The sequence below is a fragment of the Schistocerca serialis genome, chromosome 2 (assembly GCF_023864345.2).
Source record: "Schistocerca serialis cubense isolate TAMUIC-IGC-003099 chromosome 2, iqSchSeri2.2, whole genome shotgun sequence".
NCBI classification, from domain to species: Eukaryota; Metazoa; Arthropoda; class Insecta; order Orthoptera; family Acrididae; genus Schistocerca; species Schistocerca serialis.
In genome coordinates this window covers 20,122,463-20,149,671 of record NC_064639.1, presented here as the reverse complement: position 1 = coordinate 20,149,671, position 27,209 = coordinate 20,122,463, and the positions used below count along the sequence as shown (strand labels likewise).

At 40.3% G+C, this 27,209-nt stretch overlaps 1 protein-coding gene across 1 annotated transcript in view; it reads left to right on the top strand.

Annotated features, from left to right (window-relative positions):
• Window positions 1–27,209, top strand: part of LOC126456741 (uncharacterized) — a 137,663-nt gene that overhangs the window by 108,186 nt on the left and 2,268 nt on the right. Inside the window, exons 5-6 of the mRNA XM_050092486.1 lie at window positions 5,084–5,263; window positions 9,395–9,634. Of these exons, the coding sequence (XP_049948443.1) occupies window positions 5,084–5,263; window positions 9,395–9,634 (420 nt within the window). The remainder of the gene's footprint in view (window positions 1–5,083; window positions 5,264–9,394; window positions 9,635–27,209) is intronic.

The following is a 27,209-nucleotide window of genomic DNA, read 5'->3' as shown; positions in this document are numbered from 1 at the left end:
TAAACATAACATTCAAAAGCGGAAATGTTGTCCTTCAAAAAACATTACTCGATTCTGACCCCAGATCAGTATTTTATTTGATTATGAGAGACTGGAAGGATTTATCAAGTGCATTGCAAGTGAGAAATTCAGTTGCTGTTCGTGTATTAGAACAATGGGTGAAACATTACCAACTTTTAATCAGCTTTAGAACATGGTGACATTCAGATGAGAAGAGAGGAAAATTAATCCAGAATTAGATTTCTAATTAACAAAATAAATCGTATTAGGTTGACTGTAAATTATAGTGGCGAGACTCATCAGGAGATAGTACTGACAGATGTCAGTAGATCGTGGGGTAAGCAATAGTTAAAGAATTGGACCGAATCATGATTGTGAACTTTATTTATGTATCGGTTGTGGTTGTCATTGTTGTTACATCTGACTTGCACTCTGAAGATATTGTAGTACACGTTCCACAGTCTCGAGCAGCACTATACGAGGCTCGGTGGGGGAACAGCTTGGCAGGAAACTAGGATGAGTGTGGGGAGGGGAATAGAACAGAAGAGAATCTTTTGTGGTGTCACCACCAGACACCACACTTGCTAGGTGGTAGCCTTTAAATCGGCTGCGGTCCGTTAGTATACGTCGGACCTGCTTCAACTACGTCATTTGCTATGACCTAGCAAGGTGCCATATTCAGTTACTATAATCTGAACAGATAATATTGTGAATCATGTACTGTCAAGAGCAATGTTCATCATTAATGGATTAAAGTTAAGTACCAAACTAATTATGTCCGCTTTCTGAATTCTAATTCCTTGTCATGTTCCAGATCTCACGTCAATATAGTTCTTCCCTCCTTACGCCAGCCTGCGTGAGCTAAAATGCGTGCCTTTTGGCCTCCTCTCGTAACACGGTGTTGACTCTTCAGCCAACACAACATCTTTATTGTCACATGACATGTTATATACAGTCGTTTGATTGAAATATTGGTCACTCATCAATGAATAATTCTGTGCCTACCTAAGGATACCTAAAACAAGATACATTAAAATAACGCATATGGAAGTATTTTTCATGTTTGTTTCTGTAGTTTATAAATATGGACATACCTCAAGGACCACATATTTCCATAAATGTAATATATGTGTTTACATCTACATATTTAGATACATAGTTCTCATGATAGTTTACAAGTATCAACACATTTAAAAAGAACATATACCTCCAGTAAAAGGGAACGTAAGCATACACATAGAACGTAATGTAGAAAAAAGGAAAACAAAACAGATATATTATCTCCTACTTGTCTCTGTTTATAAAATCATCCACACTGTAGTAGCAGTTGGCTTTTTAAATATTTTCAATGTTTGCACAGGTAGATTCTAGCTTACAGTCCTTCATCTTTGAATGGATTTTATTTGCTAAGCTTCAAAGCCATGTAATATGCAGTATTTTCAGATAATGGTAGTCTATGGCAATGTAACATGTAATCTTGTTTGTGTTTTGTTGGATAAATATGTGTAAATGAATTTCCCTCAAAAAGATGTGGGTTTCTTAACTCAGAGAAGTGTTTCATATATAAACATGGAAGGAATGGTCAGAAAGTCAAGGCTTGCAAATAAAGGTTTGTTCCAGTCATAGCTCTGATAATTTTTTTTCTGTAGCTTGAACACTCTTAGGTGACTTCCTTTTCAACTCCCCAAAAAATTATGCCATACCTTACAACTGATATAAAATATGTATGATACACAATTTTCCTAACAGCTAAGTCAGTTACTTTATTCAGAACCCTCATTGCATAAACAAAACTATTTAACTGCTTCAGTAAGCAATCCACATGATCAGTCTGTTTTGTTTTCTGTGCTAATTCTTCAGTGTTTTTACAGCAGACTACTGCTATTGAGTCATCTGCATACAGAATCGTATCTGAAGTTACCTTACCTGGTGTGTCATTTATATAGTAATGGGCCTTGTATGGACCCCTGGGGTACACCTGCATGTATTTCCTTCCAACTAGAGCAAGCTTTCTTGCCCTTATGTTGTATAACTACCCTCTGTTTCCTATTTTTGAGATATGACTTGAACTAATTTAAAGATTTTTCATGGACACCATAAGAAGCTAATTTGAGGGGCAGCTGCGTATGGTTCACCATAGCAAATGCCTTACTGAGGTCACATAAGATACCTGATATGCCAACCGTGGTAATTTGTACCACATACTCTGTCTCTTTTTGTACATCTTCCATGTTTAAACTGCAGTTTGCCTGAATGCACATGTATTCAGAACTGAATTGACTTTAAAACTGGACAAACACACAATAGTAGTATTAACTTCTGCAGCAGACAGTTAGTCTACATAGGGGCCAGTGGCGTAGTTGTGTGTTTCCCGCTGTAGTGTTATCAATGTTCACTGTGATGTATGACGGGTGTGAAAGGATATGTGTCAGCTGTCAGTTCTATGTAGCTAATGAGAGAGCAGTGAGCAGATTATGTGTTTGGAAGTGAGAGACACCGCAAAATTGTCACACCTGTACAAAAGCAAAATCCTACACGTATTTGGATGAAAACAGCCATATTCTGAGGTCATCACATCAGAACAACTCACAGTTAATTCAATTAAAATGGCATAAATTTAGAACAGGTATAATGTTAACTCTTTATGCAAATACTTTGCCAATAAAACAGTTTGTAATTTTGATTGGTCAAGAATATGTTAAAAATTAATTTTTCTTAAGAAGCCAGTCAAATAAAAGGGGGCTCGTCTTAAAATTGGGGTCATCTTACCCTTGCATATGTACAGTATGGTGTGCTGTTTGTTACTGAAAACATGTACTGAGCCAGCAGGGGTTAGGTCTCTCAGCTGTCAGGGTTACTCACAAATTTGGTGGCTTCAAATCAACCAGCCAAAGATCTGGCAGTTCTAATGTAAATATTATGAAGTAAAGGAAGCCTCTCACTGCACTAGATAGCAGAAGTGTAGAGTTTTTCAGAAGAAACCCTTTGGCAAGTTAGAGGACACACACACACACACACACACACACACACACACACACACACACACACAGAGAGAGAGAGAGAGAGAGAGAGAGAGAGAGAGAGACAGAGACACAGAGAGAGAGAGAGAGAGAGAGAGTGTGTGTGTAACAATTTTTGTTTTTCATATTCATGTTTCCAAAAAACGCTTAAAGAAAGATTTTCACAATTCCTGTTGCAGGTTCCTAAGGGTTGTGCAGGTGACTTGGCAGAACAAATCTGATGAGGAACCCATGTCTGCAAATTTACCATTTGGATGTAAAATAAGTTTGAAGGTTGGATCACTTTCATATCTTCCACTTCACTGTGTGCAGACACGCACACAGTGGAGGTAATGAGCTCCGACTCGCGTGCTGTAGGAGCACACGATACAGTCAGTGTTTAGAATATTCGTCTTAGTGTTCCATTCTACGTGGTGAAGGACATTCTCTTCAAAGTAGAGAGTTTGGCCGGTCTGTGAAACACCGCAGATCGCTGTAGTTGTGAACGTACTGCCCAGTGAACGTACTTGCAGCCATTGTTGGAGTCAGAGGAAAATAGTACGTGATGTCATAATTACAACAGCGTGTGAGAACGGCACATTCTTCTCAATAGGTGCGCGCACTGGGAAGTGGTAGATTCAAAAGTGTTCTAATCTTCAAACTTATTTTACATCTCAAGAGGTGCGGGTTCATTATTAAAAACTTGTATACTAAGTCCCCTCTCCAAGTCCTAGAAGACAGCAATAGGAATTGTAAAACACTTTGTTGCCAATAAAAAACAGAAAGCGTACAGAAAGCAGAATCTGGACTGAGGATCAAAGTAAACAAATAATATGAACATAGGTCTCGTACCAGTCGGCCACAGTCAGTGAGGCCTTTATCTCGAGGCACATCTGTGGTAACGGGTGAAACTTTGGCGTGACACATACCACAGCTGTATACATTTTAAGAAACTTTTATTTTCACAGACTCAGTTGTATGACATAAATGACTGAGTTGTTTGGTCATATGAAAGACAGAGAACAACAACCAGACTGATCGATTCAGACCACAGAAGAGGACACAGAATTGACAAACATTTTCTGAATAACTGTAGGTCATAACTGCACCGTTGTGGAGCTACAGCTGATCGGTGACGAGAGCACGGAAAAGTGTGTGCTCTGAGCACAGTTACTACTTAAATTAGCTGCAGATGATAGTATCAGCTGGTCTGTCAAACTTGGTAAAACTTTAAATACATATCCACGGCTAGTTACCTGACACACGAATTTTCTGTTATGTTTACTGTTTAATGGTAGACTGTTAAATCCAATTATGCTAATAGTACTGTAATGTCAATAATAAGATACTAATTGGTACTGGAGAAACAGGACTGCATGTAGATAGTTGACATGAGGTACTGTAAGATCCAGTGTTGTTAATACTGAAATGTATAGGCTACATGTTTGTTTTTTTGTCATGTAGAGATAACCTGAATTAACTTTTATTCTAACAACTTCAGTAGCACCGATTCTGACAAAATTACACAACTAGACACATCCTCGCAGCTGACCGGCTGCTGTTCTACAGCGGGAGCTTCCCGACGGTGCATTTCTGACCCGTGGTTCACTATTGCTCAAATCGAGGTTGCCAATGTTGCTCTACTCTCGTGTTATGGCCAGTTTAATTTTCCCATACTATATAATGATCACCTCGATATCCGCGTGTCCCCACTGTCCGTGATCAGTTGAACATATATGAAACAAATTTAAATTAGAATTTTGATACCTGGAAAATTAATATAGTTACAATTTCCCTATTTTTTAGTGTTCTAAATTTGTACTTGGTGCAAATCAGATAGCGCCTCGTTTCATTTGACGTGGATGTTTCCAAAAAATGTAGTGTTGTGACCCTATCCTTTCGTGAGAGTTACTTTGCTGTGGCAACTGATCAGCGTCCTGAAGTTATCAAAATTGGTGAGCAGGGTGTGTTCTGTCATTGTAAGCAGAATGTGTCAGGTTGCTGTTTCTTATTTTTTCCCCCCCCATTATAAAGACAAAATAATGTGACACAACATAAACTATGTACTCGATTGTATTTTTAAGGAATGGAGGACTGCCACAACTGAAAGTGCTGGATCTACCACACGGATACGGTGTGGAAGATAACACAGTAATTGCCATCAGCCACGGATGTCCCGGTTTGCGGCAGCTCTCCGTCACTCACGCTACGAAGCTGTCACCTGCTGCCTTCTCGGAGATCGACCGTCTAGAACATCTTGAAATGTAAGTGATGTTGCTGGCTTTGCAGTGTAGTGCAGACAGAGTATTTTGCTGAATAATGAAAACGTAACTGGTGAAGTAGTACAGAATCGTGTGAGTTACTCATAAATGTTGTGACTGAAATTGTGTTGAAAAAGAATTGTAAGTCAAGACATTAAATAAAATATGCAGCTGGCCATTAAAACTGCTATATGACTGAGGTAGAGTGCAACAATTGTCAAACACGCATGAAGTTTACTACTGTTTTTACCCAAGTATAAGACGATCCGAAAGGCTTCTTTAGAAACATTTATTTTAACATACCCTGACTAATCAGAGTAACAAACTGTTTTATTGACATTATGTATCTGCCTAAAATTCCAGTTTTGACTGTCTACATTTTGATAATACAAGGAGAATTAACCCCTTAATATATATATATATATATTTTTTCAAATTATGTTCCAAAAATGATATTTTTTATTAATGAAAAACATTATATACTGAAAGACATTACATACTGAAATATAAAGATGGGTTTTAGAGCTCAAAATTATAAGTTACAAAATTTTGAAAATCACCAATAGTAAAATCCTGAGCATACTGGTGCACTAGACTTCGATTGAAATATCTGAAACTTGGAGTCATTTTTAGGTTTCTGTGCAGCTGTCAATTCTAAGTGTGGATTTCACAACGGTTTCCTGTGAACAGAAATCTCGTAGAAGCTGGCCAGAGCACAGTGGACGTATTTATCTCGTACCACCGGCAAGTACTTGTCGCTCGACTGGCAAACTGTCATCACTTTCGGTCTCGAATGAAATAACGCCACATTCTTCTTCACTTTCTAAGGTGCAGTAAATGAAGCAGGGAAAAATGAATACAAACGTCTCAAAAATGAGATTGACAGGAAGTGCAAAATGGCTAAGCAGGGATGGCTAGAGGACAAATGTAAGGATGTAGAGGCTTATCTAAAGAGGAGTAAGATAGATACTGATTACAGGAAAATTAAAGATCTTTGGAGAAAAGAGAACCACTTGTATGAATATCAAGAGCTCAGATGGAAACCCAGTTCTAAGCAAAGAAGGGAAATCAGAAAGGTGGAAGGAGTATATAGAGGGTTTATACAGGGGCAATGTTCTTGAGGACAATATTATAGAAATAGAAGAGAATGTAGATGAAGATGAAATGGGAGATATGATACTGCATGAAGAGTTTGACAGAGCACTGAAAGACCTGAGTCGAAACAAGGCCCTGGGAGTAGACAACATTCCATTAGAACTACCGACAGCCTTGGGAGAGCCAGTCCTGACAAAACTCTACCATCTGGTGAGCAAGATGTATGAGACAGGCGAAATACCCTCAGACTTGAAGAAGAATATAATAATTCCAATCCCAAAGAAAGCAGGTGTTGACAGATGTGAAAATTACTGAACTATCACATTAATAAGTCATGGCTGCAAAATACTAACGTGAATTCTTTACAGACGAATGGAAAAACTGGTAGAAGCGGACCTTGGGGAACATCAGTTTGGATTCCATAGAAATGTTGGAACACATGACGCAATACTGACCCTACGACTTATCTTAGAAGAAATATGAAGGTAAGGCAAACCTACGTTTCTAGCATTTGTAGACTTAGAGAAAGCTTTTGACAATGTTGACTGGAATACTGTCTTTCAAATTCAGCAGGTGGCAGGGGTAAAATACAGGGAGCGAAAGGCTAATTACAATTTGTACAGAAAGCAGATGGCTGTTATAAGAGTCGAGGGGTATGAAAGGGAAGCAGTGGTTGGGAAGGGAGTAAGACAGGGTTGTAGCCTCCTCCGATGTTATTCAATCTGTATATTGAGCAAGCAGTAAAGGAAACAAAAGAAAAGTTCGGAGTAGGTATTAAAATCCATGGAGAAGAAATAAAAACTTTGAGGTTCACCGATGGCATTGTAATTCTGTCAGAGACAGCAAAGGACTTGGAGGAGCAGTTGAACGGAATGGACAATGTCTTGAAAGGAGGATCTAAGATGAACATCAACAAAAGCAAAATGAGGCTAATGGAATGTAGTCGAATTAAGTCGGGTGATGCTGAGGGAATTAGATTAGGAAATGAGACACTTAAAGTAGTAAAGGAGTTTTGCTGTTTGGGGAGCAAAATAACTGAAGATGGTCGAAGTAGAGAGGATGTAAAATGTAGACTGGCAATGGCATGGAAAGTGTTTCTGAAGAAGAGAAATTTGTTAACGTCGAGTATTGATTTAAGTGTTAGCCATGTATGGAAGTGAAACATGGACGATAAATAGTTTAGACAAGAAGAGAATAGAAGCTTTTGAAATGTGGTGCTACAGAAGAATGCTGAAGATTAGATGGGTAGATCACATAACCAATGAGGTGGTACTGAATAGGATTGGGGAGAAGAGGAGTTTGTGGCACAACTTGACTAGAAGAAGGGACCGGTTGGTAGGACATGTTCTGAGGCATCAAGGGATCACCAATTTAGTGTTGGAGGGCAGCGTGGAGGGTAAAAATCGTAGAGGGAGACCAAGAGATGAATACACCAAGCAGATTCAGAAGGATGTAGGCTGCAGTAGGTACTGGGAGATGAAGAAGCTTGCACAGTATAGAGTAGCATGGAGAGCTGCATCAAACCAGTCTCAGGGCTGAAGACCACAACAACAACAACAACAACAACAACAACGTGCTTAAATTCAATGTCAGACTTAGGATCACTGTAGTAAACCTAAACAACAATACAGGAGAAAGGCTGGAATGCACGTGTTTAATTGTCGAGCATCTAAAGCTGCACACAGTAAAGATGGTACCGAGTGGCAACCACCACGACAGCCAGGTGCAAACGCAGTACCAGATGCTCTATAGTGGCTGAACACTTAACTATCAGTGCTGAAACAGGTATAAACGGAGTTCTACTTTTTCACAGGTCTATTTATAAGCTGCCCAAGTACACTATGGATTTTTAGTATCTGTCAGAATAATAAAACCGAGGTAACTCAGGGTTTTATGATAAGGAGTTAAAATAAAGGAAAAGATATGGTTTTCATTAATATTTGGACTGTTTTCTTTTCTACCTATTTTGCTTCTAACCCAGTTTTTTTGTGGTACCACTGTTTTTAATCATTATCCTGACAGTACAGCTGTGAAATTTATATCTTTGCTGTCACAATTATTTGCCTGTTTATTCAGAATACATTGCAATTTCAAAGGTTTTGGTGGGACCTGAGAAGGCATCTGTCATCCCTCCCTCCACCCTTTCCCTGCCCTTCCAAATTCTTCAGAATTGACCTGCATGTGACCTCAGAGTCAAAGCTTCATCTCTAAATGTATTATGACCTCTATATGCTCTACAAAACAATGTGAAAATGTTGACTGTGAATACGAGATGAAATGATCCTGCAGTTTAGGAATGATGAGTTTGGGAAAAGCCTCATCTTATAATCGGGTAAATGCGGTAAACATTTGTGTATGCAAAGAATCGGCATTTCAGTGCAGTCGTGCAAAATTCTTAGCGAAACCTCTACCTACATTCTTTATGTAAGGAAATATTACAATGGTGGTTTCTCTGCACTGGAGCATAAAAGCCTTTACAGTTCCCAGGACTGATAAACTTTATAGCTCAATGGAAAAGTATATTGTCTCTTAACATGGAAAAAATGTACTTTCACCCAAGGGATAGTGTATTTTCTCTAGGCAAAAAGTGTGTTTTTGTTAAAGAAATAAAGAAAATTTTTTCTTCTCAATGCATAACCCTGAAGCTTCTCATTGTGAGATAGTGGCTAATGTAGCATTTTGCTCTTTTCCATTGTGTTAACAATGGCTTGCTGATTATAAAGCCTGATGTTCAGGCTATCTCAAGGAGTAGGGTATCGTCATCAATGTTGCAAATCTTTGCTTCAGATCTTGTGTAAGGTGTTGTTTTTGTGACTTTTCCTTTATGACAGTCATGCCACTTTGTAGGTGTATTTGTCATCACCCTCACCTTAGACTTAAGTTTAATTTTGGAACAATTTTACTTGAAGATGTACAATAATTTTGATTTACATGAAAAATGCTCTGTCTCAAAGGTGACAGCTAGGAGTAAAATTCATCATATTTATTTCTGCCAACTTGTTCCCATGTAAACGATAGTGCATTTGTGGTTTGTTCCAGATTAGATGTGACAGGTTGTAGCAGACTCGGCGGAGGCCTATTCCCCTGCCTCGTCGGGCTACCGCAACTTCACACGTTGCGAATGGGTACCGTGTATTTCGGTACCACGTATTTTACAGAGTTGCAGCCAGGTGTGAGCAGCATCCTCAAATTGTCAGGTTTGCGCTGTCTGACATTCGATTATTCGGATGTTACTGGAGTGCCTTTTGATAAGTTTCCGGAGAATCTCATCAGTCTCAGGTAAGGAAAGATCTGTGTCTACATAATTACTTTGCAGGTTCAAGCTTTGAAAACTGCAGGTTGGAATAAGAATAATATAAGGAAAAGGATAGATTCTTACTCACAACAAAGGTGACCTGTCGAGAAGCAGAAATGCACGACAGAAAGACTGTTACACAGTATAGCTTTCGACGAGAGAGAGAGAGAGAGAGAGAGAGAGAGAGAGAGAGAGAGAGAGAAAGAAGCACACCTCATGCACACATGTCCACTCCCACCAGCAGATCTGACTGGAACGCAACTGTCACATTAATAGCAATCTGAACCATGGACCTTGCCGTTGGTGGGGAGGCTTGCATGTCTCAGCGATACAGATAGCCGTACCATAGGTGCAACCACAACAGAGTGGTATCTGTTGAGAGGCCAGACAAACGTGTAGTTCCTGAAGAGGGGCAGCAGCCTTTTCAGTAGTTGCAGGGGCCACAGTCTGGATGATTGACTGATCTGGCCTTGTAACACTAACCAAAACGGCCTTGCTGTGCTGGTACTGCGAACGGCCGAAAGCAAGGGCAAACTACAGCCGTAATTTTTCCCGAGGGCATGCAGCTTTACTGTATGGTTAAATGATGATGGCGTCCTCTTGGGTAAAATATTCCGGAGGTAAAATAGTCCCCCATTCGGATCTCCGGGCAGGGACTACTCAGGAGGACGTCGTTATCAGGAGAAATAAAACTGGCGTTCTACGGATCGGAACGTGGAATGTCAGATCCCTTAATCGGGCAGGTAGGTTAGAAAATTTAAAAAGGGAAATGGATAGGTTAAAGTTAGATATAGTGGGGATTAGTGAAGTTCGGTGGCAAGAGGGACAAGAGTTTAGATCAAGTGAATACAGGGTTATAAATACAAAATCAAATAGGGGTAATGCAGGAGTAGGTTTAATAATGAATAAAAAAATAGGAGTGCAGGTAAGCTACTACAAACAGCATAGTGAACGCATTATTGTGGCCAAGAAAGACACAAAGCCCACGCCTACTACAGTAGTACAAGTTTATATGCCAACTAGCTCTGCAGATGATGAAGAAATTGATTAAATGTATGATGAGATAAAAGAAATTATTCAGGGAGTGAAGGGAGACGAAAATTTAATAGTCATGGGTGACTGGAATTTGAGATTAGGAAAAGGGAGAGAAGGAAACATAGTAGGTGAATATTGATTGGGGGTAAGGAATGAAAGAGAAAGCCGTCTGGTAGAATTTTGCACAGAGCATAACTTAATCAAAATTAACACTTGGTTCAAGAATCATGAAAGAAGGTTGTATACATGGAAGAATCCTGGAGATACTAGAAGGTATCGGATAGATTATATAATGGTAAGACAGATTTAGGAACCAGGTTTTAAATTACAAGACATTTCCAGGGGCAGATGTGGACTCTGACCACAATCTGTTGGTTATGAACTATAGATTAAAACTGAAGAAAGTGCAGAAAGGTGGGAATTTAAGGAAATGGGACCTGGATAAACTGACTAAACCAGAGGTTGTACAGAGTTTCAGGGAGAGCGTAAGGGAACAATTGACAGGAATTGGGGAAAGAAATACAGTAGAAGAAGAATGGGTAGCTCTGAGGGATGAAGTAGTGAAGGCAGCAGAGTACCAAGTAGGTAAAAAGACAACGGCTAGTAGAAATCCTTGGGTAACAGAAGAAATATTGAATTTAATTGATGAAAGGAGAAAATATAAAACTGCAGTAAATGAAGCAGGCAAAAAGGAATACAAACGTCTCAAAAATGAGATCGACAGGAAGTGCAAAATGGCTAAGCAGGGATGGCTACAGGACAAATGTAAGGATGTAGAGGCTTATCTTGCTAGGGGTAAGATAGATACTGCCTACAGGAAAATTAAAGAGACCTTTGGAGAAAAGAGAACCACTTGTATGAATATCAAGAGCTCAGACAGAAACCCAGTTCTAAGGAAAGAAGGGAAAGCAGAAAGGTGGAAGGAGTATATAGAGGGTCTATACAAGGGTGATGTACTTGAGGACAATATTATGGAAATAGAAGAGGATGTAGATGAAGATGAAATGGGAGATACGATACTGCGTGAAGAGTTTGACAGAGCACTGAAAGACCCGAGTCGAAACAGGGCCCCAGGAGTAGACAGCATTCCATTAGAACTACTGATGGCCTTGGCAGAGCCAGTCCTGACAAAACTCTACCATCTGGTGAGCAAAGCGTATGAGACAGGCGTAAGTAATACCCTTAGGTTTCAAGAAGAATATAATAATTACAATCCCAAAGAAAGCAGGTGTTGACAGATGTGAAAATTACCGATCTATCCTGTGAATTTTAACTTATTTTATGTTTAATCAAGAATATTTTGAACAGACTGACGGTGTCGCCATGGGTAGCCCCCTGTCTCCTTTGGTGGCCAACCTTTTTATGAAGGATTTTGAAGAGAGAGCGCTTGAATCAGCTGCCCTGAAGCCAACTGTTTTTTGGCGGTATGTGGATGACACTTTCATAGTGTGGCCTCATGGAGAAGATAAATTAATGGAGTTTCTACATCACCTCAACTCCATTCATAGCAACATCCTGTTCACCATGGAAATAGAGAAAGATGGTTGTTTGCCTTTCTCGGATGTCCTGGTCGAAGGACGAATGATGGTTCTCTAGGGCATTCAGTTTACCGGAAACCCACTTGTACTGATTTGTACCTGCAAGCATCGAGTTGCCATCACCCATCACAAACCATGAATTTGCTTAAAACACTTGTTCATAGAGCTCATACTGTCTCAGATCTAGATAGCTTACCTCAAGAATTCGCCCATCTAAAGACAGTACTCAGCGAAAATGGGTATTCCATCCGGCAGATTAACAGGGCACTAACAATTAAAACTAAGAAGCAGGAAGAGAATAAAGAGGAGAACATGCCAGAACCATCTTTAGCTTTTCTTCCTTTTGTTGGTAACACTTCGTTTAAAATAGCAAGAATCCTCTGCTGAACGTGGTATTTCTACTGGACATTCAATGGAGTATGAGAAAACAATGATTTTGTCTACAGCAACGTCTTTCTGGGACTCCATTATTGAAGAATCCGTAGAAATACGACTGGCGGAAAATCTGTTAAACTGTGACAGCGGCTACCAGCTGGACAGTGCATGGAATCCTGTCATCTCCACGATTTGCTCAAATCGAAGACGACCGAGTGCATCGACGGCCGTGGCAAACAGCAACGCAGAGGGTGACTGAGTTCCGCTATTCACCAGTGAGGGCGCGGCCGGCGGGCAGTGTGGTTCAACTATCAAGCTTTCGATGCATGCGCAGAATAGTTACAGTACGCTATATATTGTGGAATGGAGGACGTTTTCGCGTCTGCGACGGCTCAGCTGAAGGTGACTGGCAGGTGCCCAGTTGACATATCGTGCGAAGTATTGAACGACGACCGGCTGCAAGCCCGAAATTTGTTTGAACTACCGACCTATCCATTTAATATGCCACAGCTGCAAACTACTAACACGAATTCTTTACAGACGAATGGAAAAACTGGTAGAAGCCGACCTCGGGGAAGATCAGTTTGGATTCTGTAGGAATGTTGGAACACGTGAGGCCATACTGACCCTACGACTTATCTTAGAAGAAAGATTAAAGAAAGGCAAACCTACATTTCTAGCATTTGTAGACTTAGAGAAAGCTTTTGACAATGTTGACTGGAATACTCTCTTTCAAATTCTAAAGGTGGCAGGGGTAAAATACAGGGAGCGAAAGGCTATTTACAATTTGTACAGGAACCTGATGGCAGTTAAAAGAGTCGAGGGGCTTGAAAGGGAAGCAGTGGTTGGGAAGGGAGTGAGACAGAGTTGTAGCCTCTCCCCGATGTTATTCAGTCTGTATATTAAGCAAGCAGTAAAGGAAACAAAAGAAAAGTTCGGAGTAGGTATTAAAATCCATGGAGAAGAAATAAAAACTTTGAGGTTTGCCGATGGCATTGTAATTCTGTCAGAGACAGCAAAGGACTTGGAGGAGCAGTTGAACGGAATGGACAGTGTCTTGAATGGAGGATATAAGATGAACATCAACAAAGCAAAACGAGGATAATGGAATGTAGTCGAATTAAGTCTGCTGATGCTGAGGGAATTAGATTAGGAAATGAGACACTTAAAGTAGTAAATGAGTTTTGCTATTTGGGAAGCGAAATAACTGATGATGGTCGAAGTAGAGAGGATATAAAATGTAGACTGGCAGTGGCAAGGAAAGTTTTTATGAAGAAGAGAAATTTGTTAAAATCGAGTATAGATTTGTGAGGAAGTTGTTTCTGAAAGTATTTGTATCGAGTGTGGCCATCTATGGAAGTGAAACATGGACGATAAATAGTTTGGACAAGAAGAGAATAGAAGCTTTCAAAATGTGGTGCTACAGAAGAATGCTGAAGATTAGATGGGTAGATCACATAACTAATGAGGAGTTACTGAATAGAATTGGGGAGAAGAGGAGTTTGTGGCACAACTTGACTAGAAGAAGGGATTGGTTGGTAGGACATGTTCTGAGGCATCAAGGGATCACCAATTTAGCATTGGAGGGCAGCGTGGAGGGTAAAAATCGTAGAGGGAGACCAAGAGATGAATACACTAAGCAGATTCAGAGGGATGTAGGTTGCAGTAGGTACTGGGAGATGAAGAAGCTTGCACAGGATAGAGTCGCATGGAGAGCTGCATCAAACAAGTCTCAGGACTGAAGACCACAACAACAGGTGGAGAGCTGCATCAAACAAGTCTCAGGACTGAAGACCACAACAACAGGTGGGGGGAGAGAAGAAGACGGGCGGGGCATGCAGGGACTAGATGGAGGTACAGCAATACTGGCAGGTGCAGTGTTGGGAGGTGGAGGGAGGGGGAAGATTGAAAAAGAGGAGAAGAGGAGGGGAAAGGATGGTCAGGTGCATTGGCAGAGGGAGGCACACAGCGAGGGCGAGAGGACACGAAAATGGAGGAGGTGGAAGGACAGAGGGGATGGAAACAGTAGCGACAGTAGGTTACTGTATGTTCAGGCAGCTATAATTTCGGGAGGGAGTGGAGAATGTCTTGTAAGGATAATGCTCATTTTTGCAGTTCGGAAAAGCTGGTGTTGGAGGGTAGGATCCACACGGCTCGAGTAGTGAAGCAGCCGTCAAAATCCAGCACATTATGTTCACCTGCAAGTTGTACCACGTGGTGCTACTTCGCTCTCGCCCCCCAGATTGGCGGTGCCCGTTTGTCTCGTACCGATATAGAAAGCTGTGCAGTGATTGCAGAGCTGGTAGATGACGTGGCTGCTTTCTCGGACGGCCTGGCCTCTGGTGGGCTAGGACGAGGCTGTGACGGATCTGGAATTGGAAGTGCTGGGAGGTGGATTGGGCTGGTCCTGCACCAGGGTCTCCACAGTGATACGATCCCTGTAGCTGTGGCCCAGGACGGGGAGTGGCATAGGGATGGACTGAGATGTTAACGTGTCATATTTATGGTGAATAGTAATCTATCCTTTTCCTGCAGTTTACGTTTGTTTGGCAAAGGGTTCAAAAATATAGAAGCACTCAGGTTTTCTCTGTGTTCTGTCTCAGATAGCATGTGGGGGAAAATAAATAACTTCTCTTGCAGTTCTGTATCAGTGTTAAGTAAGGATAAATGTAAAATAATGACTCTGTGTGTGTGTGTGTGTGTGTGTGTGTGTGTGTGTGTGTGAGAGAGAGAGAGAGAGAGAGAGAGAGAGAGAGAGCTAGCTGTGTAGTATCTGCTTATAAGATTAGTAGCAAACGTCTTGAGTGTATCACATTGTATATGCATTAATGGGTAATAGTAAGAAGTTATATGAAATATGGTGATCAGGCAAAACATTACTAGGAAAGGTGCACAGAAAGCTTAGATTTGTTGAAAGGGTGCTGTGATTTATGTCTGAATAGGAAATTGCACATGACGCACCAGTGCAACCATTTATGTCACTGTAGATGTTTGTAGATACGGTACCGTCCCAAAGTGTGGCAAGTGTTGATGATGTACTCCTCCAGTCCGTGCACACACAGTGATCATTTGAAGAAATGTCAGTCAGAATCACTGCTACTTCTCTGAATTACAACAGCTGCTGTTCTCCTATTTGGTATCACAGTTGCGTGGCAGTCTGTATTCTGTGGAGTTATGTGCTCGTTCTCACGGCCAGGAAATCTAGAAAAAATGGGGGAACTTTTTCATCTGGGAAAAGTCCAGCAATTTGTTATAATTTTGGGAATTTTTCATTGTTTTAATTTTCAGATCAATTTTTGTAGTTTTGACTGATAAAAACTGATATTCTAACAAATAATTTTACTGTAGCCCACTCCTGCAGAATAATACTGCAGCAGTAAAACATAAACCAGAGAATAACACCAAAGCAAAAGTTAAGACTGTGAAAACTTTGTAAGAACAAATTGCTTTCGATGAGAGTGACATCACAGGTGTTTACATTTCTTCACTGTCATTCGAAACTTAAACATTTTGAGAGCCAGCCACTTTAAAAACGACCAGCCATTTATGCCATTATTTAAAATTTTAATGGTGCGTTTGTGTTTAACACATGCTAAAAAGAGACCAAGCTTCAAGGTTAGTTTTTCATATTTATTTCAGTTCTTTCGTAGATTACAGATTATGCAAAAACAATGGCAGAAGTATGATTATCCTTTAGAAAACGAAAAAAAAAAAAAATTGAAGGATGAGTTCAGCAATTTCACACGTAATTGGATTTCCAATGAAAGGGTCAAAGTTTTCTCACATGTAGGGGGATATGTCGCAGTCGTAGCAATACTTGTTTGCTTCTTTCCTGCTCATTTTACAAGTAAATTGTCTCATCTTCTCCGTACCGTGCTCCGAATATCTGCTGTCTAGGTTGTGTGACACAAGCTATAATTGGTTAACGGAAGTGCATTGTGCAGCACAGTCTAAATTTCACTGCTCCGAAAGCTACTGTGCTGTACGTGCTGGAATTCATATTTATACTTTTGTAATACCAGTATATACAATGTTTATGTTGCCCCACGGCAAAGAGCTTTCCAGAACGCATTGTTTTCTTGCTGGATTTTGTTTCCTAAAATGCTGGAAGTTCTGTGCTGGTGTATAAAACGTTTACCAGTCAAAGAATTGAAAAGTTTTACAGCTTCGAAGGAAAATATACTGGCACTTAACAAGGAAAAATGTACTTTCTCTCAGGGTATAGTACATTTTCACCCAGAAAAAGTGTATTTTTAACAGGGGAAAATCTACGTGGTTTTTTCTTATTTATTTATTTATTTATCCCCCCCCCCCCCCCCAAATTGTCCGCATGTACACCCTGTCGTAAAGAATTTAAATCCAGAAGCTCATTGAAATAATGGTCCTGATGCATCTCCATAGTGCTTTGAGTCATGAAGCAAGTGATGTTCAGTGTGTGTGCGCTGCATCCTGTCACTGCAGTTATAGTATTGAATAACATTACACAACTGCTCTGCACGTGTCGCCCACAACGTAGCTGATGTTAATCAGTTCCTGTCCTCAATGTAGATAATAAAGTTTGTGTTAAAGTACAGTCTGTCTGCAAAGGAATGTCCCGTTTCAGTGGTATATTATAACAGTTTTTTATACAAATATTCAGTTCGACCTAAAATACAATTCTTCCCACACTTTGGGTAATAAGTCCAGAGCAATGGAAGCAACAACAGCCCCTTCAGTTCTGTGTCTCAACTCTGGCAGATCATTAGATAGTGGCACAAAGCAGACAAGATCTTTTACAAAGCCCAAAGGAAAAAAATCACAGGGGTCGAGGCCAGCAGAACAGTGTCCTCGTCATATCAGTTATTAGCACCAGTCCAGCGGTCAAAGGCTTCGATGTTCGACTGTGCTCGTGCAAAAACGTGCCGACGGATAGGGGCCCGATGTTGTTGCCGAGTAAAGTTTTCGGGGTCACCTTTTAACTGATGAAAGAGCCGTTCTGGTAACATATCCAGATAAGCTACCCCTGCTATGGTAGCTTCAGCAGAACAAAATAGTCTGAACATTTGACATTGGGACACACCACAGAAAAAGTTTAATTTTGGGATTTCGCATGTACTTCCATTGCGTAGTTCTGTACATCTTAATTGTCACATCGGATAGGTCATCTGCAATCACTTTGTACGGTCCACGGAATTGTGCAGCTAGCTTCTTAGAATGACACCTTCTTACGGTCTCATCAAACAAAAGAAGCATCCTAAATATTCTTCGATTCTCCAACTCTTTGTGTGAGCTTTACTGGTTTCCTTCATTTCTTGTATCCTTTCTCGTGCTACTGGATGTGCTGCTTGCAGCATTCTAGTTGGCTGATATGCATAACAGTTCATTCCTCTGTCTTTATGACTCCTGGAATGTGTACTTGTCTCCCATAAATTTATGCCAACAATGTATAGCCATTGCTACTGTGAAAATATAAGTAGTTGGATAGATTAGTTTTCCACATCTTTCATTTTCTAACCTTCTATTTTTTGCAATCCCATCCCACCTGTACCACATACAGTGCACTTAGCTTTCCGCATTTATTAGCTCGTGCACGATGTTACAGCAGTATTCTCTGTTTCTCGTATTACTGTATCTACCGTGTTTAAGCTCTCCGATTTTTGAATCTTGTCCACTACAGTCTATAACGGTCAGTCTTTCCGTCTCCTCCTGTCCGGTAAGTCTTCCTCCGACCAGAGGTTCTGCGTGACTCCTCCAAACTCTACTCCTTTTCCTAAACCTTACCAGTCCTCCTCCTTCACCGCTCTCCCTTCCCCTTCGACCCTTCTGCTAGGATAAGGATCCTTCACTGCTCTCCCTCCCCCTTCGACCCTTCTGTTAGGAGAAGGAGCAAGTGGCTCCAAAAGCTTGCAAACTGTAATACCTTTTTCATGTGTGTTCTCCTGCCACCACATGATAAATAAATTTTTTTTCTATCCAGTTACTTGTTTGTTTCAAAAACTGATTACTTTCGTTGATACTTTGCTACTGTGAGGCATATTAAATACAGAAACAGTATACTGTTCCCATATATTCGAAGTACAGTGGTCCTCTCTAACGAAGTGTCATAAATATTCCACCAGTGTCCTACGAGTTCTCTAGAGCACCCCGTTTGTCAGTGAAATGCTGTCGTCACAGTTTTCTGGATCCTTAATAACTTATGTACCCTCTTCTCTGTGTGAACTTATTTCTTTGAGATTTGTAATAGTTCCTAATGTGTTCCTCTTTTCATGTCTTTCCACTAATTATAGTTTTCTATTTGGCCTAAGTTTCTGTGCATCCTCTGATGACTGCCTAACACTAGTTCGACCTTTTCCTCTGTGTCTAGTTCATTTTCTTCACACGTTCTTAATTTTCCCTAACCACTCTGTGTCTTGTTCTTTCGTGCCCTCTACATCGTCTGACCACATTCGGCTCAATGCATCACAATGAGGACGCATGTTATTGTTGCAATGTTGCCCAGCTCCCAGTAATTTTACACGTCATATGTCCACTTTTCTTGTAATTATTTGGTTTAGGAAGCCTAATATGTGCTGTAATAGATGTTACAATATACAGTCTTCGGTTACCTGACATCTTGTCATCTCGATAACAAGCGTGCAAATGCTGCAAGGCTTGAAGCAAACTTGGAGTTTTCTCTCTTACTCCAACTCTGTGCAGACAGTGCACACCACCGTACTCGGAGCGGGTACGAGTCGAGTCGACGCCCATCCGTGGCAACAGGTGGCTCATGTGCCAGTGACGTCGGAGAGTAACGCAGTCGGCACGCAAATTCCCTGACTCGAGACAGTTCCTAATGTCCCGTCAGAAGGCACCACTCTATGGACGACGTGTCTGCCAGCTTTCTCTCATTCATTTGTCATCGAGGCCACTAGAGTGTGCCATTCCACCATCCACAAAGTTAAGAGTACCGATCTTTTAACATCGGTTGTGATAGTTTTGTTTTTTGACAAATTAGTTTTGAAGGTAGAAATTCGGAGAAATTTTTTTCTCATCAGCATAACTGGAGTTTATAGTTTTTCAGTTGTAAATTGAGCGCAGATTTAATGTAGTGGCATTTGGAAAAATGGCTGGAATATTGCAATTGTAGCTGTTACTGAAGTCCTAATGTTTTTATTTATCACATTTAGAAATATTATCTCCGAGAACCTCGTGTGTATACGTTGTGGCGTTTCGAGGTGATCGAGTGTATCGGTTCTCGATACTGCATTTTTCTGTGCACTGTTGCATATAATACGTTCTGTATAGTGAGAACTAGCTCGTCACACAGTTCCTAGTTTGCAAAGTGTAACCAGTTTTAAACACCGTGCAAAATATTAATACTGGAAATTGACAGTTTAGGACAGCGTTTAAAATGAATATTTGTAAAAATAGTGATTGGTTGTGTGGCTGTGAATTTAAAAATGCATTATTTTGCTTCCCATGCCTGTATGATGTTGAACCCTTGTGGACAAAAGTGAGGGTTACAGACGTAAACCATCTGAGTACCAAAGTGTAAAAGCACGAATCTTCAGCTGCTCAAATACAAAATAGCTGAACAACCGAGTAGTGCATCGAGAAGGAAAATTGCCGAGAATGACGTGTCCGAAAGAACAGACGTCACACATTTGTATAACCGATCTGCCATGATGGGCACTGAAATCACAACCTTCAGTGCAGATGCACATTTACATTCAATCTCCAGCAGGAATCTAAATGTAGTGAGTGTGGACGACGCGGGTGGGGGCTGTGGATAGGTACTAGGTGGGAGTGCAGGTCAGCTGAGATAGTCTGTGCATTTGTGATAAACGGTCTGTCCGGGTCACACAGTGGTTAATGCGACTACCTAGTAAGCGGGAGATCCCAGGTTTGAGTCCCAGTTGTGTGCACATTATCCCTCGTCACAACTTATTTTGCACAAAGTCCTGATACGACTGATATCTTAGTACCATCCCCGTATGTTTATTTCTCCTCCCTCCACCGTCAGTTTGCGTAGTAGAAGAAGTTGGGTGTAATAGGTCTGGGCTAAATATATTTCTGTGGTTCCTTCGAATTGGCCTTAAGGGATCATGATAAAACTGAATTGTTATCAAACCCTGACTAATTTTACTTCTGGATTGAATGCAGCATTGAAAGATAATTTGGGTAAGGCAACTGTTTTCAAAGGAACCTTCAAAACTATTCAAAGTGAACTTTTCCAAATTATGTTGGATGTATACCAAGAAGAAATTTCAAAGCAAATAAGGAATCATAATTTTTAGCTGTTATAGCAGATAAAACAAACAGATCAAACATATTTCAGATGGCTGTTGTATACTGTTACGTATTGAGACCCAGAGGTTCTAAAGTTTCCTATCTCCTTGTGAACACGGTGCACAGATGTTCGCTGCGACTTTGCTAGAAGAATTGAATAGGCAAAAAGACTCACCAAAAATTACTTGCACAGACCTGTGATGAGGCATCTGTTATGGCTGTTTCCTCGGGTGGGGTACAAACTGTTGTGTAAAAATTGTCCTAATGCAGAATGTGTACATTGCTATGCTGATGAAGTTAATCTTATAATGAGCAAAGCGGTATCAATCAATTGCAGTATGATTTATTTATTTATTTAGAGTTTTCAGAGAATATGTCCATTCTTTTCATAGAGTGCGCAGTGGACCACTATCCTCGGTGACTTAGTGAGAAAGCATTTCCCTCAATCTTGTCCAGTGGATTTTTCGATCTCAATTCGTAAACGCAGTTCATTACTCCAACAATGTATAAATCACATACTGGAAGGTGATTCTATAAGAAGTGAAACTACAATTTGCCAGGCTCTTCGCCATAAAAATGTTCGTTTCAATCATATCTTAAATTATCAGTGAGCACAGACATTTGCCTGCAGGGGAACAGCAACTGTTATAAATTAAAATTGTAGAGCCGGCACAAGTTGCATGTAATTTTTTATTTATTTTACATGTTTCATTTGTCCAATGCGAGCACTCTCAGAACTTATGTAGCGGGGGCCACACGGTACCCGTTTCAGTTATTGGTTGGAATTTTCTAGTTAAGTTATGCCATTTGTCAGAGTTCTGTTTGGTCAGTTACGGTACGGAGAATCAATGCGTGCTGGCCCATAAGATCATTTCGACATTTAAAATAAATGTTATCGAGATTTGAGAAGTAATTGGTATCACCAGTGGCATTGAATCTGTTGATTACTAATGAATCTACTGATTTATCAGTGAAGAGAATGAAGTTGGAATAGCCTGATGTGAGTAGAAAAGAAAGGCAAAGGTGCTGTGCAACGTGATTGATGTTATAGATCATTGTATTTTTTCACATCATCTTGTAGCTGCTTCATTGTTTTTTTGTGTTAAGTTCCCCTTGTATCTTTTTAAGATATCCTGAAGATACCTTAAAGGAAATGTGTTCATTGTCATCATTTTTGGATAAGCTGAAACTATATTGTTAACTATCTTTTATCTACCTAGCACAAGAATGTAGATCATTATCTGGTGCAGTTAGTCTAGTTGAGTCTGACAACTAACAGCCCAGGGAAGATGTTCACTAAGTAGTCTAAACTGTTGAAGGTAATTCTCACAGTTCCCTTGACATCGGTCGAACCGAAAGGCTGCTTTTCAACTTTGAAAATAATAAAATTATTCTTACATAACTCCGAGTGAGGAAAGGTTGATGGCCTCGGCGATGCTTTCCGCCGAAAGAGGTCTCGCGATGCAGATTACAGACTGCCATTGGTGTGTGACTGAAGAGTTTGTCAGTGAAAAATGGAATGGCAAAGTTTCAATACAAGTAAGACAAGTTCGTTAAATGATGAGTGTGTTTCAGTTCTACTAGGAATGTAGCTCATTCAATAGTTTTTCTAGATAGTTGATAAATCATAGCATGCTCTTTGCTACAGATATTTTTCTGTCAGATATATTTCTCACTTTTTTCAGGATCATAACTTGGATTTAAAAAATTGAATTTTCTGGCATTCATACACACGAATTGTCAGGATGTTTAAATCGTAACAAATGTCGGGAAGCGAGGCACCGATAAAAGAATTTTCTTCCTTGTAACCATCTCGTATAAAAATGTAACATTGAAACTTTGGTGCAACACCCAGCTTCAGATACCACTGGCTACCACTGATGTATCAGCATTTGCATTAAGATTTCTGGGTTTATACACAGTGTAAAAAAAATATTCCTCTAGTTCCAACCACCATTTCAGTAATCTCGGCAACAGACCTTCGACACCAAAAGTCCGTGTCAGTGGCTCGTGATCTGTTACTATGGTAAAATCTTCCTAAATGTGTGGTCTGCACTGTTTTGTGGCCATACAATTGCTAAGCACTCTACCTTAGTTTCAGCCTTATCCAACAACCATGGGGCACAGTTGACTGGCAAATCTGAATCTATCTCCCTTCGTGACAGAACTGCTCCGAACAGTTCTGCACTGGTATCTGCAGCACCAGTGTTATGGTTTCTTGAAATCAGGGTAGCTCAGTATGGGAGGATTTACTAATCTCTCAGTTCCTCAAATGCTGCTTGTGGCAGAGATCCCAGTTCAGCGATTATACAATGGATTCACAGTATTAATATTCAGCCACCCCTAAATATCCTTTAAATCCTGTAATGGATTTCAGAACTGTTCTCCACCTCTTCACATTATGCTCACCTGGCTCCACATCTTTCTTTGTTATTTTGTGTCCTAAGAATATTACCTCTTTCTCAGAAATTCACACAATCTGGTGTAACTTTAACCTAGGTGCCCTTAAACCATCCAATATTTTCCTGCAACTTCTCATCACATTCCTTTACTGAACTACCTTAGCAAGTTACGTCATCCGAGTACATTGAAACACTTTGTCCCATGCAGTCTTGTCAAAGCAACATTCACTAGTCTTTGAAATATACTTGATGCATTCTTTGCCCCATTGGCATCCTTTTGGACTCTTAGTGCTGATAATTTGCAGTGAATGCTGTGTTTTCCTCTATCTGCTGAATCTATTAAAATAGTGGAGAAATACTTGGCTTTCCCCAGTTTGTCCAGTATCTCACTTATGTTGGGGATGGGTAAAGTTTCCCCCACTGAGATTTCATTCTATATTTCCCTATCCCACAGGTGTGCGTGGGTACTTTTCAGGTTCTCTGAACAATTACATCCCCATTAACCATTTTCTCAATTTGCTCCTGTAATACCACCTTTTGTGCTTCCAGTATTCTGTAGGGATGTACCTTTCCTTTGTTGTTTTGGCAATATAGGAAATGCATGCCTTACCATTTATGTGAATGCCAAATTGTCACCTTTTAGATAAAATACCTCACCATATGCCATACAATTCATATCAGTCTTCTTTATCCAACTGACCATTCAGATCATTTCTCTTTGTGCAGTGAGATTTCCTTTTGTGCTCATGCCGTTAATTGCTCCCTGTGTGGCTCATGTTGGTGTCACTTTGTCTTATCAGTTCACCTAAAACTTTCACTGTACTCAGATTCCACTTGGCCTCACTTGTAATTAGTACACTGAAAATATATTTCCCTTGCTCTAATAGTACCATAAATTTGGCTGTATGCACACTTGGCATTTCTTCTTGTTTGGGAATAATCTTTTCTTTTTTTTTTTTCATTACTGGGATTCAACCCTGTTTCTACACACGTTCTTATGTTTTTCTTTGCTATGAGCTACTTTCACATCACTTTCTGATGCCCCACTAGTTTGCCTTATAGGTAACTCATAACATGTCGTCTCACAACTTGCCTTTAATTTGCATTTTTAACTTTTCCTTCACCATTCTGTGATTTACACTTTTTCATCTTATGTCTGTCATGTGGAGCTTACCGTCGTATTCATAGATCCTTTTTGCCATCTACTTTTCCTGATTTGCGATTATTGATGAAAGCTGGATCCATCATTACACACCAGAGTCGAAATGGCAGACAAAACAGTTGACAAAAGGCTGGTAACAGTCCACTGAAGAATGCAAAGACCATTTTGTCAGATGGTGAGGTGATCGTCACTGTTTCTTGGGATTCCCAAGGATTACTTGGAAAAAGGCACAGCCATAGCTGGACCTGTTTATGCTTCATTGTTGCATCATCTGAAACTTGTGTTGGTGGAGAAAAGACCCAAGTTTAACCACAAAAAAGGGTCCTTTCACCAGGATAGTGCACCATCCCACCCATCAGCGATAACAATGGTGAAAATGCATGAACTGGACTTTGAATTGGTTCCTCATCCACCCTATTCACCATACTTAGTCCCAAGTGACTTCACCTTGTTCCCTTACTTGACACTTTGGCTTGCTGGGAAGAAATTTTCATCAAATGAGGAAGTGATAGTTGCAATCAACAAGTATTTTGCAGTGGGATGAAAAAGTTGGTGGATCCCTGGACCAAGTTTATATCCTTCCAAGCAGAATATGTTGAGAAATAAGTTGAGTTATTTACGAAACAAACATTTTTCTCGCTTATTTTAAATGACTTATCAAACCGACTTCATATGTGCCCTGATATCTATTGATAACTGTAACTGACTTCCTAATTTGTAGCAATATTCCACTGCAATTTTGTTTCTTGCTTCAAAATCTGTGACTCTTAACATTTGGGCATTTTGTCACAGTAAGATATGTATTCCTCGTGTAACACACTCTTAGTTTTCCATTTCACTTGTGGGCACAGCCCCTAATTTCTCATTGAATTGGGGTCTAGCCTTTCACATTTTTCACAAATGGTTATCTTTTTAAGTCTGCATTTGTGTGACCTGGTTTGTCACAGTGGTAACAATATTTCTGAGAGCCTTTTGCTTCTTCTGCCTTCACCGTCTACCCTCGTGTTCCTCTTTGACTTTCCACAGTCTCTAGCCATGTGACCCATCTGCACTGAGTGTCATCATCTTCCCTCTGTTACTTAGAGTTTAGACTTCCTTCACTCTCAGGAATAGATCCTTTTTCTTTCACGGAGAGTAGGGCACTTTCCTCTCTCAACACCTCTTCTGCTGTGGTGCCTAACCTAATTTAATCGGCGTGCCTTCGTACAGCTGCCCGAATCCTATCACTCGCCAGGCCCTGCACGGAGCGATCCTGTCCCAGTATCCGCGCCAGTCTCGATGCACCTCACGGTTGTGCTGCCCGTGTCACTGGTGACGGCCTCTCTGAATGATTTTTAAACTTCATCTATCCGATTAACCGATGATGCAATTGCTTTCCCTGTGTGTCGTCTGGCCTGACAGGCCTACAAGCATAATAGCCTATGCTGCACTTATCTGTATAATTTTCTTCCCCGATTATATTCACTCGATTCTAGTTATAATTATCCCGGACAGTTAATTTTGCTGTAGCTTTTGCCATAATTTTAGACTTATATTGTGAAGTAGCAATGGTTTGTCATCTGATTGGACTACTTGAAATCCTGCATTCACATTGTCTGTGAAATCCCTAAGTTTGGAGCTCCACTAAATGACTTATTTAGTAATACAAGAATATCCTTCGCACTGATGCCTTTAACATCTGAATTAGTAGCTGAAGCCAGCTTACATTGATACGGTGTTATATGTACAGTCTTAAAACTCTTATGTCATTGCTTCCCTGAAGTGTGCCGATGCTGTAGTTCTGCTGATTTCTTTTGCAGTTCCTTCAAGTATTTCTTCCTCTGATGGTCCCTCCTGCAACTTGCCTGGCCCGGACAAAACCACCGAGAAGTCAGTGTTGGGCTCTGGGGATGGCATCTGCTTCGTTTTACCTGTTCCACATTCCTCATCACCAATCTTCTTACCGTACACAGTGTGAAGGACCAATTCCGATAGTCTTTTGGAGGTGTGGCCCGTGTGGTGCAATCGGGCTGTCGATGACAGTGTGGACTGAAGCCTACTGAGTTATCTGTAATGGAGGAGAGGAAGAAAGTCTTGAGGATGCTTAGAACAGGTGATTCTGGAGTGGAGAGGAGAAGTTGTTGGCTTTGTAGGAAGTGAATAAGGGTGCAAACACTAAAGAGGTCGTATGGATAAAAAAGAGAACATTCTTTGGAGAAGATTTTCTGAGTGAAAGAACGTGCTCTGAGGAAGTTCTTTATATCGTATGAACAAAATATTCAAAGCATATTTTCTGATGAGGGAGTTCATTCTCACTATCTCACCACCTGCTCGAATCTGTTCTCCGCATTGTGTTGTCTGCACCGGGCACAGAACGTACTCTTTATCTTGCATTTCGTTCAGCTTGCTGAAATATGCAAACTATTCAGTGTACGAATATGGAACTGTAGCATCACTGTGTTTGGGAAGAGTTGCATAAAATTTCATTTTGTTTTCACTTTTTTGTGCGGCAACAGATTATTAAGAAGATTATGGATGGTTTATGAAAATACATTTTCTGATAATCTTGACAAATTTTCGACATGCAGGGAACTTTTTTTTATTGATGTTAGGTGAACGCATTATGCGAATGAAATTTTAACAATACGTCACATTATCATCTACTCCGGATTGTAAAACGAGTGTGTTCTGACACGTGGTAATCTCGATTAAATGGCACATAATATTCTGTTGGCACGTCAAGTACTTAAGTGGTCATCTTGTGGTTTTGTTATGAGAAACAGTTCACTAGGTTTGTAATAAACCTGTTTTTAATTTTTAT